The sequence below is a fragment of the Schistocerca gregaria genome, chromosome 3, assembly GCF_023897955.1.
Source record: "Schistocerca gregaria isolate iqSchGreg1 chromosome 3, iqSchGreg1.2, whole genome shotgun sequence".
Classification (NCBI taxonomy): Eukaryota; Metazoa; Arthropoda; class Insecta; order Orthoptera; family Acrididae; genus Schistocerca; species Schistocerca gregaria.
In genome coordinates, this window is record NC_064922.1 from 928285038 (window position 1) to 928300926 (window position 15889).

The 15889-nt window shown below is 41.1% G+C and overlaps 1 protein-coding gene across 1 annotated transcript in view; it reads right to left on the reverse strand.

The window, feature by feature from the left end:
* The window catches only part of LOC126355807 (facilitated trehalose transporter Tret1-like), a 117481-nt gene that overhangs the window by 26720 nt on the left and 74872 nt on the right, over positions 1-15889 (reverse strand). The window contains exons 2-3 of the mRNA XM_050006233.1: positions 10728-11059; positions 2422-2691 (exon numbers count right to left, since the gene is read on the reverse strand). Coding sequence (XP_049862190.1) covers positions 2422-2691; positions 10728-11059 — 602 coding nt within the window. The remainder of the gene's footprint in view (positions 1-2421; positions 2692-10727; positions 11060-15889) is intronic.

Below are 15889 nucleotides of genomic sequence, written 5' to 3' on the forward strand. Positions count from 1 at the left end.
ATTAGGGTGGTTTGTAAACATTTCTTCGTCGGTAAAGAGCAAACGTTGGATAAAGGTAGTGTCGTCTCTCAGTTGGTGCAGAGTGAACCGACAAAGTTCTGTACGATGTTGGAAATCACAGTCGTCGAGTGCACAGTGTAGTGGCAGATGATAGGGGTGGAATTCTGTAGGTGCAGTGTGCGAATGACAGTCACCTGCCTGATTCCACATTCGTTAGTAATATGTCTCGCACCACTAGCGTCGTAGTCAGAACAGCCTCTTCGTGTTCTCTGGTACTTGCAGTCTTCTTTCTCGTCCCCTTTTTGAAGTTCAAGCAGTTTTAATAACTCGTGCAGTTGCCTGGAGCATCGGACACTGGCGATCCAGGTAGGTAGTTCCACACCACTGTACTATTTTTACGGTAATTTTTTACGTTCACCACATAAAAGTAGCATATCCATCGTCTCCTCATTGGTATATTTGTCTGCAAGCAACGAATATCGAAGTAGTGATGAACGGCCTGCTGTGCAGACAAGTAAACTGGCAAATGCGTTGACATTTTGACACAGCGTAGCATGGGCACAGTTAATGCCGATTATGGCCACCATTCTCTCACATTCTAGGACATTTCTCGAATTTTTTAATACATTTTTCAACGTGAACATTAACAAACGCTATACCACTAACTTGTCTTTAAAGAAAAAGATTACAAATATTAGCAAAAAAAAAAAGAAGCAGACCCCCCTCAAAAGCTATCGAACGCAGCTATAAAAATTATATGGTGTCATTTAAAAAGGTATTTGCTTCAATATCTCCGTAGGTACAAGCACTAAAAACATTAAATAAACAAAAAAAACAGGTGACCCTCCACTCTCTATCATTTGCCAAAAACCGCATTTCGATAAGTGTAACCGTTCACGAAATAAAAGGGGTGTTACGTGTTACGTAACTCACCCTGTATCAGGATGAAGTGTTCTCCTCTATGTAAAAGCAGAAGATGACAGCGATTTGAACTGCAAGATAATGCCAAAACCCTTGAGTCGAGTCATTATGATGTTTGACTGACTTGGTTATCAGATGAGTTTTTGGTGTACGAATAACATTGTTTGTTTTGATAATTCATTGTGTACTTCAGGCTGTAAGCTAGATCAGCAGCGTTTAGCAGACAATTTTTATGCATTTAGATGTGCGAAGACCGAGCTATGGTCATGGAATAACCTATAATTTAATTAGGTAGTATTAATTAAGATTGTGTGCATTTTTATAAATTATTGAGATGATTCTGATGCAGAAATATTCAATTTTAAAGCCCATTGTGCTTACAAAGAATGTCTTCTATTTTGCTGCAATGTTAGAATTTTTCGAGTTTTGTAATTGCACCTATGTACAACCTTCATGTGTTTTGAAAAATTATTTTATTTTCGAAATATCAACTTTGTCATTATCTTTGCTTTTCATTCATCTTTGGTCATGTTGTGTGTAAACAAAGTAAATATTCTCCTTTCACATTGCTGTTTAAGTGATATATCATAACAAAACCACCTCCTTCATTCCTTCGTAAAATGGCGTTTGTTTGAGTATAGTGTTATTTTGTGGTTGAGTATAAGAAATAGAATTTTAGAGAGCCATAGTTCCAATTGGTAAATATTTCACTAGTTTGTTTTGTACTTAACCTCTATTGTGTGAATTTCAGATGTAATATAAGGCATCTGTTAGGTTTTCTATTGGTGCATTATTTTTGTTCCCTTAATAGGGTGGCGAAACATTACTGAAAACCTTTAGTGATGACGGTATGTTCTATGACAAAACATCAAATTGCAATATCAAGACTCTTTGCATAATTATAGCTGTAGCACTTGTAGATGTTGAAATATTTACATTGAGGGTGTATTCTACCCTATAGCAAAAGTAGACCTAATTATTTACAGTCTTCCACTAATTCAGAATGACTGTTTTTTTTGTGTCTGCCTGGTATTTTAGCTAACATGATGATGTCAATGATGATTACATGATTTAAAGGTCAATGATTGTTGGAGGTCATTTCTGATCCAGACATATCTGCCCACTTGGGTTATAGTATATTGGTGATTACTCTATTTTTCGAATTTCTGAGACAATTGTATCTAAGGTGGACCGACATTAACTTAGAGACCATGCTTGCACACAGATGAACCACTGCACAGGAAGATCACAAATGTTCAATGAATGGCCATTAGCTGTATATGATGGTCGGCAGTCCTCTGTGAGTCAGGTTATCGTCCATTTGATTATGGGACATCATAAACCTATCTCTACCAGGACTCTGTGGATAAAAATGCGAAGGCTTTAGTAGTTGACGACTGACATCACATTCAGCCCCTTCCCATAACTTTTGCTCACTCAGTCTATGATTTTAATCACTGGAGGTTTTCTGCAGAGCTACCCTCTGAAATATGGTCTGACCTTCATCTGACGCAGTTCCGACATGATGTCGCGGTCCGGGTCCCGCAGCCAGCGCAGCGACTTCTCCGCTGCAGCATCCTTGCCCACAGCCAGCAGGTAGTAGGGCGACTCGGGCATCCAGGCAAAGCACGCCACGGCCACCAGCGGCGTCACCATCCCAATGATCGCCAGTGCCGTGTACGAGACGAATGGGCCCACGCAGTAGACGATCATGAAGCCGGTCGTCATCGAGACCTGGATCAGCGAGGAGAGGCCGCCTCTGACGTCTGCCTGCCAACAGAAATTACACAATACAGCACTACAGCATTCGAATCCCCATTTGAAATGAAACTAGTAAGAAAAGTAAAAATCATGGCTAATGACAATACTGAACCCCACACAGTATGTTTCCAAATGCAGTCTTCCACATCTACATGATGTAGAATCGTGTTGATGTTGAACCGTGCATTTACAAACTTTCATGTGGTAGGTGTGCTTCATCCTTCTGCAACAGCAGTTACGAAGAATGTATGGTTTCTTTACTGTATACAGTTTTTGGTAAATCGAATTTTGCAAGTCATGCTATTGAAAACTGTTACACAGTAAACGACATCGATGAAACACTAGAGATACTCCTCGCTGCAGACATGTTAAATAATCAGGGATATGACAGGTAGCAAAAAAGTCCAGTAAGCACGGTTCTGAACAGCAAGCCTTAAGAGCTAAGAGCATTTTTTCATCTTTGGTACTATTAAGCAAATCTTTTCTGTTGCAAGCTCTTTGCTTTCCATATTTAGGAGATGGTAGAGTGGACCAAAACAAATAAAATGACCAGTAAACATAGCTTCTAAACTGCCTATTTTAAGAGCTATGAGCACTTCATCCTCGATTCTGTGAAATAAATATCCCCTGCTGAGCTCTTAAGATATGCATTTTTGGACTCAAGTCTACTAGACCTTTTCTCTGTTTTCGTTTGTGCTACCTCCTACCAAACTACTGAAAGCACAGAGTTAGCAGTAGAAGAGATTTGTTTCACAGTATTAAAAATGAAGAAGTTCTCGTAGTTTTTAAGTTATGCATTGAAGATTAGATTAAATTAGATTTACTTTCAATCCAATTGATTCGTAGTGACGAGGTCCTCCAGGATGTAGAACATGTCACAAAAACAACAATACATAACAAATATTTACAATTCAAACAAATAAGCTAATGTACCAATCCACAGGTCCTAAGTGAAATGATCGTCATTTTTTAATGAACACTATATGAAAGAATCATTTTACAAATACTAATGCACTGAATTTAAAATAATTTTTTTATTTATTTATAAGGTAATAAACGTGTAATACAACTACTATAATACTTATTTACAATGGACACCTTACTGCACTGAAATGGTGCAGAAGTTACATTGTGCTCACACACACACACTTATTTACAATGAACACATTGCTGCACTGAAATTGCCCAGAAGTTATTGTACTTAAATACACATACACACAAATCAGTTGGTTCTACAGAGAAATTCGTCAATTGAGTAGAAGGAGTTGGCCACCAATAAATCCTTTATTCTTCTCTTAAACTGAATTTCATTGATTGTTAAGCTTTTTTATGGCTGCTGGTAAGTTATTGAAAATGTGTGTGCACACCTTTTTGTATGAGACTAAGTGACTTTAAATCCTTGTGAAGATTATTCTTATTTCTAGTATTAATTCCATGAATTGAGATGTTGGTTTGAAAAAGTGATATATTTTTAATGAAAAATTTAATTGAAGAATAAATATGTTGGGAAGCAGTAGTTAGTATCCCTAGTTCCCTAAACAGGCTTCTGCAGGATGTTCTTGAGTTCACACCACATGTAATGCTTACTGCACGTTTTTGTGCCCTGAAAACTTTAGCCTGGCTTGATGAATTACCCCAAAAAATAATTCCATATGACATTATGGAATGAAAGTAAGCATAGTATGCCAGATTTTTCATTTTTATATCCCCTATGTCTGACACAATTCTTATTAAAATAGAGATTTCTTAAGAGGCATTAGCAGTTCTATTTTGTGCTTTTTCCAGTTGAATTTATTATCAAACTGTAAACCCAAGAATTTAACACCGTCCACTTCTTCTATCTGCTTGTCATCATATGTCAGGCATATGCTCGTGGGACACCCCTTACAATTTCTAAACTGCATGTAGTGTGTATTTTTTTCAATGTTTAGTGGCAAGGAATTGGCTAGGAACCAGTGATTAATGTCCACAAACATTTTATTAGCTAATCTTTCTAAGACTACACTTGATTTGCTATTTATTGCAATGTTTGTATCATTGGCAAACAAAACGAACTTGGCATCTGGTAATGTTACTGATGAAAGGTCTTTGAAGTACAAAAGAAAAAGTAAGAGCCTGATGATGTCTGATAGCTTGATATATGTCTCTTTCCTAATAACACCCTTTGTTTCCTGCCAGAGATGTAAGATTTCAGCCATTTTGCATTATTTCCTGTTACACTATAATATTATAATTTACTTAAAAGAATATTGTGATCTACACAGTCAAATGCCTTTGACAGATCACAAAATATACCAGTTGCCTGCAATTTTTTATCTAATGAATTAAGCACATTTTCACTTAAGTGTAGATAGCCTTCTCAATATCATAACCCTCTGAAAATCCGAACTGTATGACATTATGTACAGTATGTTACTTGAGATAAGATGGTTATAAAGCCGATTGTACATTACTTTTTCCAAAATTTTTGAGAATGCTGGCAAAAGTGAAATTGGATGGAACTTTGATGCTTTTTCTTTATCTCCCTTCTTAAACTGTGGCTTAACTTCAGCACATTTTAACCATTCAGGAAATAATCCACTCATAAATGACTGGTTACACAGATAACTTAATATGTTACTTAACTCAGAATGACATTCTTCAATTAGCTTTGTTGATATTTCATTATGCCCACTATATGTTTTTGATTTTAAAGATTTTATGACGGACATTATTTCTGCCAGGGTAGTGAGGGTCAAATTCATATTATGGAAGTTACTTGAAATGTCTGGTTCTGAGGTACTCCATATCAGCATCTACAGAACCTGACAACTCCATCTTTTCAGTAACAGTTATGAAATGTTTGTTAAAATTCTCTGCAACACTTTATACATCCGTCAGCAATGTATCATTTAAAATAATACTATTTGCACCTCTTCATATCTGGTACTACCAGTCTCCACCTTCACTGTATCCCATATTGCCTTTATTTTGTTATCTGACATGACTATCTTTTCCTTGTAATATATTTGCTTTGATGTCCGTATTACAGTCTTTAATATTTTGCAGTATTTCTTGTAATGTGCTATAGCATCAACATCAGGACTGTTTTGGATAGACAGATACAGTTTTCTTCTTGTTTTACAAGATACCCCTATCCATGGTTTCTTTGTGGACTTTGCTCTAACCTTGGTAAGAACCCATACTTATTAGAAATTTTTGCTTCGAATGGTCTTTCCTGTCACAACCGTGAATTTTGACCATTCCTCCTGGGAAAATCTGTATACACAAACAGTCTAACCTCAATCTTAACAATTATGAAATCAGTAACCCTTTATAATACCATACTCAACAACTCTACCATTCTCTATAACAGAATTAGTATAGTTTATTAATACAGGATGATTAACAACTTCATCCTGATGGATCAACCTGCATCACAAATTCTCATCCCCTATGTAATAGGTTAGAAGAATCTAGATTTCCTTATGTGTCTTCGATAATAATTTTTAACTTCATATTTTTGTTTGATATATTAAATTGCATGAACATTTAGAGATTATAAATTTGCACCCCTCCCCTCCCTTAACCTAGTATTGCTCCTCAGCTTGTAAATCTATTATCGATATTACCTTTATGGGTCTGGTCTAACTTCTTTGTCTATTTTTACGTAAAGTGACTTCTGTATAACTATGCTCTTTGATATAACGTCCATGAAAATGTTTCATTCACTATTTATGATAATTTATATAATTGTAATTACTCTATGGATGTAATGTCAAAAGTAATGTGTTGTAAAAGAATGTAAAAGTCAAAACTTTAATTGTAATTTTGGTTTATGCATAGGAAATGTAGGTTTGAATTCACGAAAAACTCGGTGGGAAGTCCTTCCACAACGGAAGTGGCTAGGCAGGAATAGAAAAATCGGATCTGGCAGTCAACCTGCGAAACTCCTTTGTGGCATGAGCCAGACAGGCTTGCAGCCAAAGGGTGCGTATCTTGTGCACTGAAAGAGGCGAGAAGAACTGGAAGATTAAATAATATAGACTCAGATGTGGAAGTAATTTGGCTTATTTTTCGTGGTGTACTTTGGTTAGCTCTGTACTATGAAAACCCGACGCTAAAAAGAGAATTTTCAGAGTTTGTTACACAGGAAGAACCATGAATACTTTTTTCGTCTTTTTTTTATTAGCACAGGAGATCGACGCTGCCACCAGCTTCATCTGAAATTATCAACTGAGTAATGCATACTTGCATGGATCAGTTATATGGTTTCATTCTCATTAATAATTCTGGATTCTGTAAACTTTGTGTCGGGCCACCATGTTTTATCACTAGTCATTTACCTGGGGAGGGACCTATCCCAAGCGCTATGATAAATCTAAATATCCTATTTTATTGAACTGAAAAGCCATTATGTTCCTTAATGAACGTAAATAAAATTGGTGAAGTTGTAATGTACATAATTATTTAGTGAGCCTAAGTTTTGAAATACTGCATGTAGTTTTCATAAAGGGATAGTTAATATGTTATCAAAGTACAATTACTAAGAGCAGATTTAAAGTATTTAGTTCAAAGATATTTTTATTGCAATAATAACATGTACAACTTATGTGTTAAGTTGTTAACATTGTTTCCTGTATTGTGTTGTGACTGAAGTGCTCAGCCTCTATCTGATTCCACCGATAGATAAGTTTTAGATTTCACATTACAACAACAGTAATCAAGTATAAGCAACTGGCTAGAAACATTCAAACTATACTAAATCCAGGTTTCACATGTTCCACTTGAACTAAATAATGGTCAGTACAAAAGATACAATTACTTCATAACTGTTTCAATAGTAGTAATTTCCTGTAGTTAAACTGACAAAAGAACCTCTTCTCCAAGTCAGTACTGCTCCACCATTAGTAAGCATTTACCTGTAAATACCATTATCTTCTTATTATCATGCACAGATAGTGTTACTAAGAGCCAGTTGATGCCTAAACGTATTATTACTCATCTTGTGTAGTTAAAGTCAAATCACCGGTTATAACTTGCTAAATTGTGCTACTATCTTCCATCTTAGCAGAAAATACAAGTTCAATATGAAGTAAAGTCAATCACAATAGGTAACTTTCTTTATGGACCATGTTAGTACTTGGTACAACTAATTATGATGGCGACCTTTACCTTTTGCGTAATTACAGTTTACTTTATTACTAATAGAAACTTGGTTTTATTCCCGTTTGTTTTTGCTCTTGTTTCCTCTCAAAAGCAATGTTTCCAGAGTCGAAAAACAGTCCAATACCTTTCCAATGTGCACAGTCACAATCACAAAAAATAAAATTCTTTCACAGGAGTAACATCATTAGTATATTACTAATCTGATAGTACGTGGTAGTCTCATAACCTCCCCTTCCCCAGCCAACACTCCACTCACTCCTTCCTCTCCCCTCTCCTCCCACTTCCACTCCTCCTCTCCTCCCACTTCCAGCCCGCCTTTCCTTCTGTCTTCCCTTCCCCTTCCCTTTCCTCCCCACCTCGCTTGTCCTCTCCCTTCCCCATCGTTCCCTTCCACTGCTCTCAACTGTGTCCCTCCTCCTCTCCTCTCTGTCGTTCCCCTTATTCTCCCCACTGTCGGCTTTCTTCCTCCCTACACGTTGCCTCCTCCCTTCCCCCATGTGTTACATCTTACTGCTCATGCACAGTGTTAGTTTTACTTAGTATGCAAATATGACATTAAACTGAATAGCTTTGTAAACTTTGCCAGGAAGCTAAATTTTAATTTAAGGATGGTAAACAGTTTTACTGTAACCCTTTCCTGTTACCAAAGGAATCTCCATGGACAAACAGATTCATCCATGTTGCACCTGTGCTGTGTTAGTTTACTTGTCATTGGAACGCTTGTCATGGCGGTTAGAAGTGACTGTATGTGAGGTGACGTGTTCAAACAGAAGAACTGTGTTTACTATGTCCATGTATGCTTCTTGGCGTGAACCAACAAATCTAGCATCGGATTGCTATTTTTGTACCTACATCCCTTAAGGAAAGGAGTCAATACTTAGAGAAAGAGGAATATTCAATACACTGACATCCCATCCGTCATTCGTCCTGTGTTCATGGAGAAGGATTGCCAGTTCCTGTTTCCCCACATGTACCACCTTCAATCAGTGATAGCGATGATGTTGAACCAACACATACAGCCAAAAATGTGCAGTCGTCTGCCAATGATACTGTCCCTAAATTTACCCCAATGTCGTCATTTGGAGAACCACGCAAACTCACAGAGTGTGAACTTATAAGGGATATAGATCTTCCAAAGCATAAAGCCAAACTCTTACATCCACGACTGCAGCTGTGGAATTTCTTCACTGACACAGTATGTGATTCTGTGTTTCGGGAGTCGCATGAGCTGCCTTAACTAAAGACAGTTATACCAAGCTGAAATACACTGATCAGGCAGAACGTATTGGCCACCGACCTGTTATCGATACAAACCTATCCAGGCGTACACCTGCACGGCTGGATGGTAACGTGCTTGCCTCCAATGCAAGCCAGCCGGGGTTCGATTCCCGGCCGGGTTGAAGATTTTCTCCGCTCGGGGACTGGGTGTTGTGTCGTCATTTCATCCTCATCACCAGCGCGCAAGCCGCCCAATGTCGCGGCGAATGAAATAAGTCTTGCACTTGGCGGCCGAACTTCCCCGAATAGGGGCCTCCCGGCCAACGATGCCATATGCTCATTTAATTTCACCTATCCAGGCTATAGCAGCGTCCCCTGGTGATGAATGGCTGCTATTCAGACAAACACAGGTGCAAATAGTATCAGTGAGTGCGCTGTCCGTGTGATGAATGGCGAAGGGGCACTATCTATCACAGTTTGACTGAGGACAGATTCTGATGAAATGGTGGCTCAGCATAAGCAGTTTGGAAACTGCACGAATTGTCGGGTGGTCGAGCAGCGCTGTGGTGTATGTCTTCAGCGCATTGCGAAGCGAAGGTGAAAGGACATACAGATGTGTTAGGTTTGGGCGGCCACCCCTCATTTCAGATGTCGGACGTTTTAGGCTGGGCACAGTGGTAAAACAGGACAGGCAGTGAACTGTGGTGGAATTAACATCAGACTTGAATGCTGGATGGCGTATAAGTGTGTCTAAACTCACAGTGCACCGAACACTCCACAGTTGATGGCCCATGTATGTGGCAGTGTTAACGCCATGACATTGAAAACTGTGACTCTAATGGGTACATCACCATCGGCACTGGAATCTGACACAGTGGCAGAGTGAATACCGATACCTTCTTCGTCATACTGATGGGAGGACGCGAATTCGTCGTCTTCCAGGGGAACAGCTCCTTCAATACGTCGTCTTCCAGGGGAAGAGCTCCTTGAATACGTCGTCTTCCAGGGGAAGAGCTCCTTGAATACGTCGTCTTCTGGGGGAAGAGCTCCTTGAATACTTCGTCTTCCAGGGGAAGAGTTCCTTGAATACGTCGTCTTCCAGGGGAACAGCTCCTTGAATACGTCGTCTTCCAGGGGAAGAGTTCCTTGAATACGTCGTCTTCCAGGGGAAGAGCTCCTTGAATACGTCGTCTTCCAGGGGAAGAGCTCCTTGAATACGTCGTCTTCCAGGGGAAGAGCTCCTTGAATACGTCGTCTTCCAGGGGAAGAGCTCCTTGAATACGTCGTCTTCCAGGGGAAGAGCTCCTTGAATACGTCGTCTACCAGGGAAAGAGTTCCTTGGCACCCGTACTGTGGGACAGAGACCAGCTGGTGGCAGCTCCATTATGCTCTGGGAAACATTCACGTGGGTGTCCGTGGCTGCAGTGGAGCTCATGCAATGCATCACGATGGCGAAAGGGTATCGTACTGTACACTGGCTGCAGGCCGTGTACACCACTTCATGATGGTCATGTTTCCCAGTGGCATTTTTCACCATGAGAATGTGGCATGTCACGAGGCCAGAAGTTTGATGGATTGGTTTGAGGAACACAGTGGCGAGTATAGTGATATTGCTATGTCTAGAAGACCTCGGGTACAGCCAAGAGCAAGCACGAAAACGGGAGAGGAGCGACGTGTACCTGAGCGATCTCCCCCACGTAGGTCGGCATGGCGGCGAAGATGAGCCCGACGCCGAGGCCGGACACGAAGCGCACGACGCACAGCCAGACGGGCTCGTACTCGCAGAAGATGAGCGCCACCCAGCTGAGCACGATGGGCCCGGCGCCCAGCATCACGGTGGCCCTGCGGCCCAGCTTGTCGGACAGCCAGCCGCCCAGCCAGGGCCCCACGGCGGCGCCCAGCGACGGCAGCGACCCCGCCCACGACGCCTCCGAGGGGGTCAGGTTCATCTTGGGCAGCGCCGGCGACGACCACGCCATTACGATGCCGCCCGCCAGCATCGCCAGGTCGCCTGTCGGCAGCCATCAAAACTCTGCGAAACTCCGTCATCCCTAAGACAGCTTACACATCCGTCTGTCGCATCTCTCCTCCAAGTCTCCCTGTCGACTCGCTCTAACTAAATACCACAGACGTTAAAACGAGAGAGATGGAGCAGCGGTTAGCACACTGGACTCGCATTCGGAAAGACGTCTGTTCAGATCCATGGCCGGCCATGTTGATTTAGGTTTTACGTGATTTCCCTAAACCGCAAATGCTGGGATGGTTTCTTTGAAAGGGCACGGCCGATTTCCTTCCCCATCCTTCCATAATCCGATGGAACAGATGACCTCGCTGTTTGCTTCCATCCCCCAAATCAACCAAACAACCAACAGACCTTAAGCATGGAGACGAATTGCATGTCACTGTACTGAAGTAGGAAGAATTCTTGTCTATGTTAACTGTTATCTACCGTCACCTCTCGGCAAAATAACTCTACAATTACAAATGAAAAGAACAGTATTGCAGATGTTCTCTAGTTTTAATACAACCATACACTGCCAGCTTTCGCTGCTGGTATTTGCGTCCTTCAATTGGCTGTGAACCACTTATTAATGTCAATAAAAATTTGATTAGCTCCCCTTTCTAAATTTATATTTGATTTACTATTTATTACAATGTTTGTATCATCAGCAAATAAGACAGTAATGTAACAGATGACAGGTCATTAATATACAGGAGAAAAGGTAGTGGACTTAGTATGGAACCTTGAGGAACACCACATGTAATTTCTTCCCAGTCAGGTGTTGTCTGATTGCCTACTGCTGAAGTGTTATGTAACGACACCCTTTGTTTTCTATTATGACTGAAACCACTTTGCAGCACTACCAGTGATGCCATAATATTTTAATTCACTTAAAAGAATGCTGTGGTTCACACAGTCAAAAGGCTTTGACAGGTCACAGAATATGCCAGCACGACAGTCCACCTGCGCACACGCAGTGTGAATGCATTTGGACCCTTCGGTGAGGAATGGGCAAGGCGCAATGGGTTGGTGGCATGACCTGCACGTTTCCTCAACTTTCTTCCGAGATCACCTGAAATCTGTTGTCTATTACTCACCCATAGACTCCTGAAGAGTTGATGGTGCGCGTTGTGGCAGCGTCCGAGGCAGTTTCCACTATTCCAGGAGCGTTTGAAAGAGTGCGATAGTCACTCCAGAGCCGTAGAACGGCGTGCGTTCAAGCAGGGGGGAATAATTTTATAGCACTTGTCGTAACTGTTTTCAAATAAAGATTATAAAACTTCACCCCGATTTCTCATTTATCATGATGCCACACATACATTGGAAACGTTGCCCTGTAGAGCTGCCACCATGACGGATCGGATGGCCTGCTGTGCGCCTACCCTCTTGGCACCAAGCGACGCCCAGCGCCGTACGCTAAGGGTCGCAGACTCGGGTTTCTGCGTGAAATATGCTTGTTATGACCCACTCTAGCAACCCCCTCATTTACTACATTCATTTCAGATACGCTACACGCCTTGTTCCGTAGTACCAAATTGAGTAGCAAATCTCCAAGCTCATGGAACGCGTCAGTGCATCAAATTACAATATCAAAGTAATAACAGATAAAATAAATTGTTTATGAACCCGACATGGTCAGGTCATAACATAGGAATCAGATTAATTTTGCAAGGAATTCCTCGACAGGACATAAAGAGTGACCCATAAGGAAACTCTTCAGTTTCGATTTGAAAGCGCGTGGATTATTGCTAAAATTTTTGAATTTTTGTTGTAGTTTATTGAAAAATGGATGCAGCAGTATACTATATAACTTTCTGCACAAGAGTTCAGTAAGTGTGATCCAAATGCAGATTGGATTTCTGCCTAGTATCAACTGAGTGAATTGGTAATAAGCTAATATTATTAACAAGAAAAGATAATATACAGGGTGTTACAAAAAGGTACGGCCAAACTTTCAGGAAACATTCCTCACACACAAAGAAAGAAAATATGTTATGTGGACATGTGTCCGGAAACGCTTACTTTCCATGTTAGAGCTCATTTTATTACTTCTCTTCAAATCACATTAATCATGGAATGGAAACACACAGCAACAGAACGTACCAGCGTGACATAAAACACTTTGTTACAGGAAATGTTCAAAATGTCCTCCGTTAGCGAGGATGCATGCATCCACCCTCAGTCGCATGGAATCCCTGATGCGCTGATGCAGCCCTGGAGATGGCGTATTGTATCACAGCCGTCCACAATACGAGCACGAAGAATCTCTACATTTAGTACCGGGGTTGCGTAGACAAGAGATTTCAAATGCCCCCATAAATGAAAGTCAAGAGGGTTGAGGTCAGGAGAGCGTGGAGGCCATGGAATTGGTCCGCCTCTACCAATCCATCGGTCACCGAATCTGTTGTTGAGAAGCGTACGAACACTTCGACTGAAATGTGCAGCAGCTCCATCGTGCATGAACCACGTGTTGTGTCGTACTTGTAAAGGCACATGTTCTAGCAGCACAGGTAGAGTATCCCGTATGATATCATGATAACGTGCTCCAGTGAGCGTAGCTGGAAGAACATGGGGCCCAATCAAGACATCACCAACAATGCCTCCCCAACGTCACAGAAAATCTGTGTTGATGACGTGATTGCACAATTGCGTGCGGATTCTCGTCAGCCCACATATGTTGATTGTGAAAATTTACAATTTGATCACGTTGGAATGAGGCCTCATCCGTAAACAGAACATTTGCACTGACATGAGGATTGACACATTGTTGGATGAACCATTCGCAGAAGTGTACCCGTGGAGGCCAATCAGCTGCTGATAGTGCCTGCACACGCTGTACGTGGTACGGAAACAACTGGTTCTCCCGTATCACACTCCATACAGTGACGTGGTCAACGTTACCTTGTACAGCAGCAACTTCTCTGACGCTGACATTAGGGTTATCTTCAACTGCACGAAGAATTGCCTCGTCCATTGCAGGTGTCCTCGTCGTTCTAGGTCTTCCCCAGTCGCAAGGCATAGACTGGAATGTTCCGTGCTCCCTAAGACGCCGATCAATTGCTTCGAACGTCTTCCTGTCGGGACACCTTTGTTCCGAAAATCTGTCTCGATACAAACGTAAAGCGCCACGGCTATTGCCCCGTGCTAATCCATACATAAAATGGGGATCTGCCAACTCCGCATTTGTAAACATTGCACTGACTGCAAAACCACGTTCGTGATGAACACTAACCCTGTTGATGCTACGTACTGATGTGTTTGATGCTAGTACTGTAGAGCAATGAGTCGCATGTCAACGCAAGCACCGAAGTCAACATTACCTTTCTTCAATTGGGCCAACTGGCGGTGAATCGAGGAAGTACTGTACATACTGACGAAACTAAAATGAGCTCTAACATGGAAATTTTTTCGGACACATGTCTACATAACATCTTTTCTTTATTTGTGTGTGAAGAATGTTTCCTGAAAGTTTAGCCGTACCTTTTTGTAACACCCTGTATACAGGATGAGTCGCGTAAGACGTAACACCCGTTTAATCCGGAGGCGATTGCACGTATCGGCATGCGGTTTTCGGCGAATCATAGTGGACTACGGGGCACATACGTTGGTATATGCACAATAATCACAACGTTTATATTGAGGCAAATAATTTTTTTTAATGGGACGCTGTACTTTTTTTACCATCATTCGAACGCTCTAGAGATGACGCGTGTAGTGATGTAACGCATGTTGCTATCGTGATTCAAACTTTGCTTGAAACGGGGCGGATAAGGATTTACCTTTGTAGCGTAGGCCGTGCGTGCTGCACAGAGCACGGCAACTCGGCCTGCCGGTGGCGCGAGGCGTGTTTACAGTCTGCAGCCCATTCCGACCGCCTCCACCTTCAATCGTACAATGTTTCGCAGCGTCTTTTAAGCGAAGTTTGAATCACAATAGCATAATGCGTTACAGCACTATACGCGTCTTTTCCAGAGCGTTCGAATGATGGTAAAAAAAGTATAGCGTCCCATGTAAAAAAACATATACTTGCCTCATTATCTCGGTCAATATAAACGTTGTGGTTATTGTGCATGTACCAAAGTATGTGGCCCATGGACGGCTATGATTCTCCGAAAACCGCTTGTCAATACGTGCAATCGCCAACGGAATAATGGGGGTGTTACGCCTTACGCGACTCACCCAAATTATAATACCATATGTCATAATCGAATGAAAATAAGCAATGTCGGCTAATTTTCGTGTCGAACGATCACTTACTTTAGATACCGTTAGAGTAGTAAAAATGGCAGCATTAAGTTTTTGAACAAGATCCTGAATGTGGACTTTCCACGACAGTTTACTATCTATCTGAACACCTAGAAATTTGAACTTGTTCAGTTTCACTAATCATACGCCCACTCTACGAAATTAAAACGTCGGGTTTTGTTGAATTGTGCGTTAGAAACTGTAAAAACTGTGTCTTACCGTGATTTACCGTTAGTTTATTTTCGAAACCTTTTGTTTAATCCATCCAGTACCTCACAGTGAAAAGAGAATATTGCATTTTGAGTTGTTCTAAAGCCGAACTGTACATTTGATAGCAAATCGTGTGGTATAAAATGATCAATTGTCCATACATACACAGCCTTTTGAACAACTTTAGCAAACACTGATAGCATAGAAGTAGATCTAAAACTGTCTATATTTTCCCTTTCTCTCTTTTCAGAAAGCGGCTTTACTACTGCCTACTTTAATCGTTCACGAAACTGACCATTCTTAAAGGAAAAATTATAAATATGGCTAAGTACAGGGCTAACGTATGCATCACACTTTAATATTCAGCTAATCACTCCACTATAT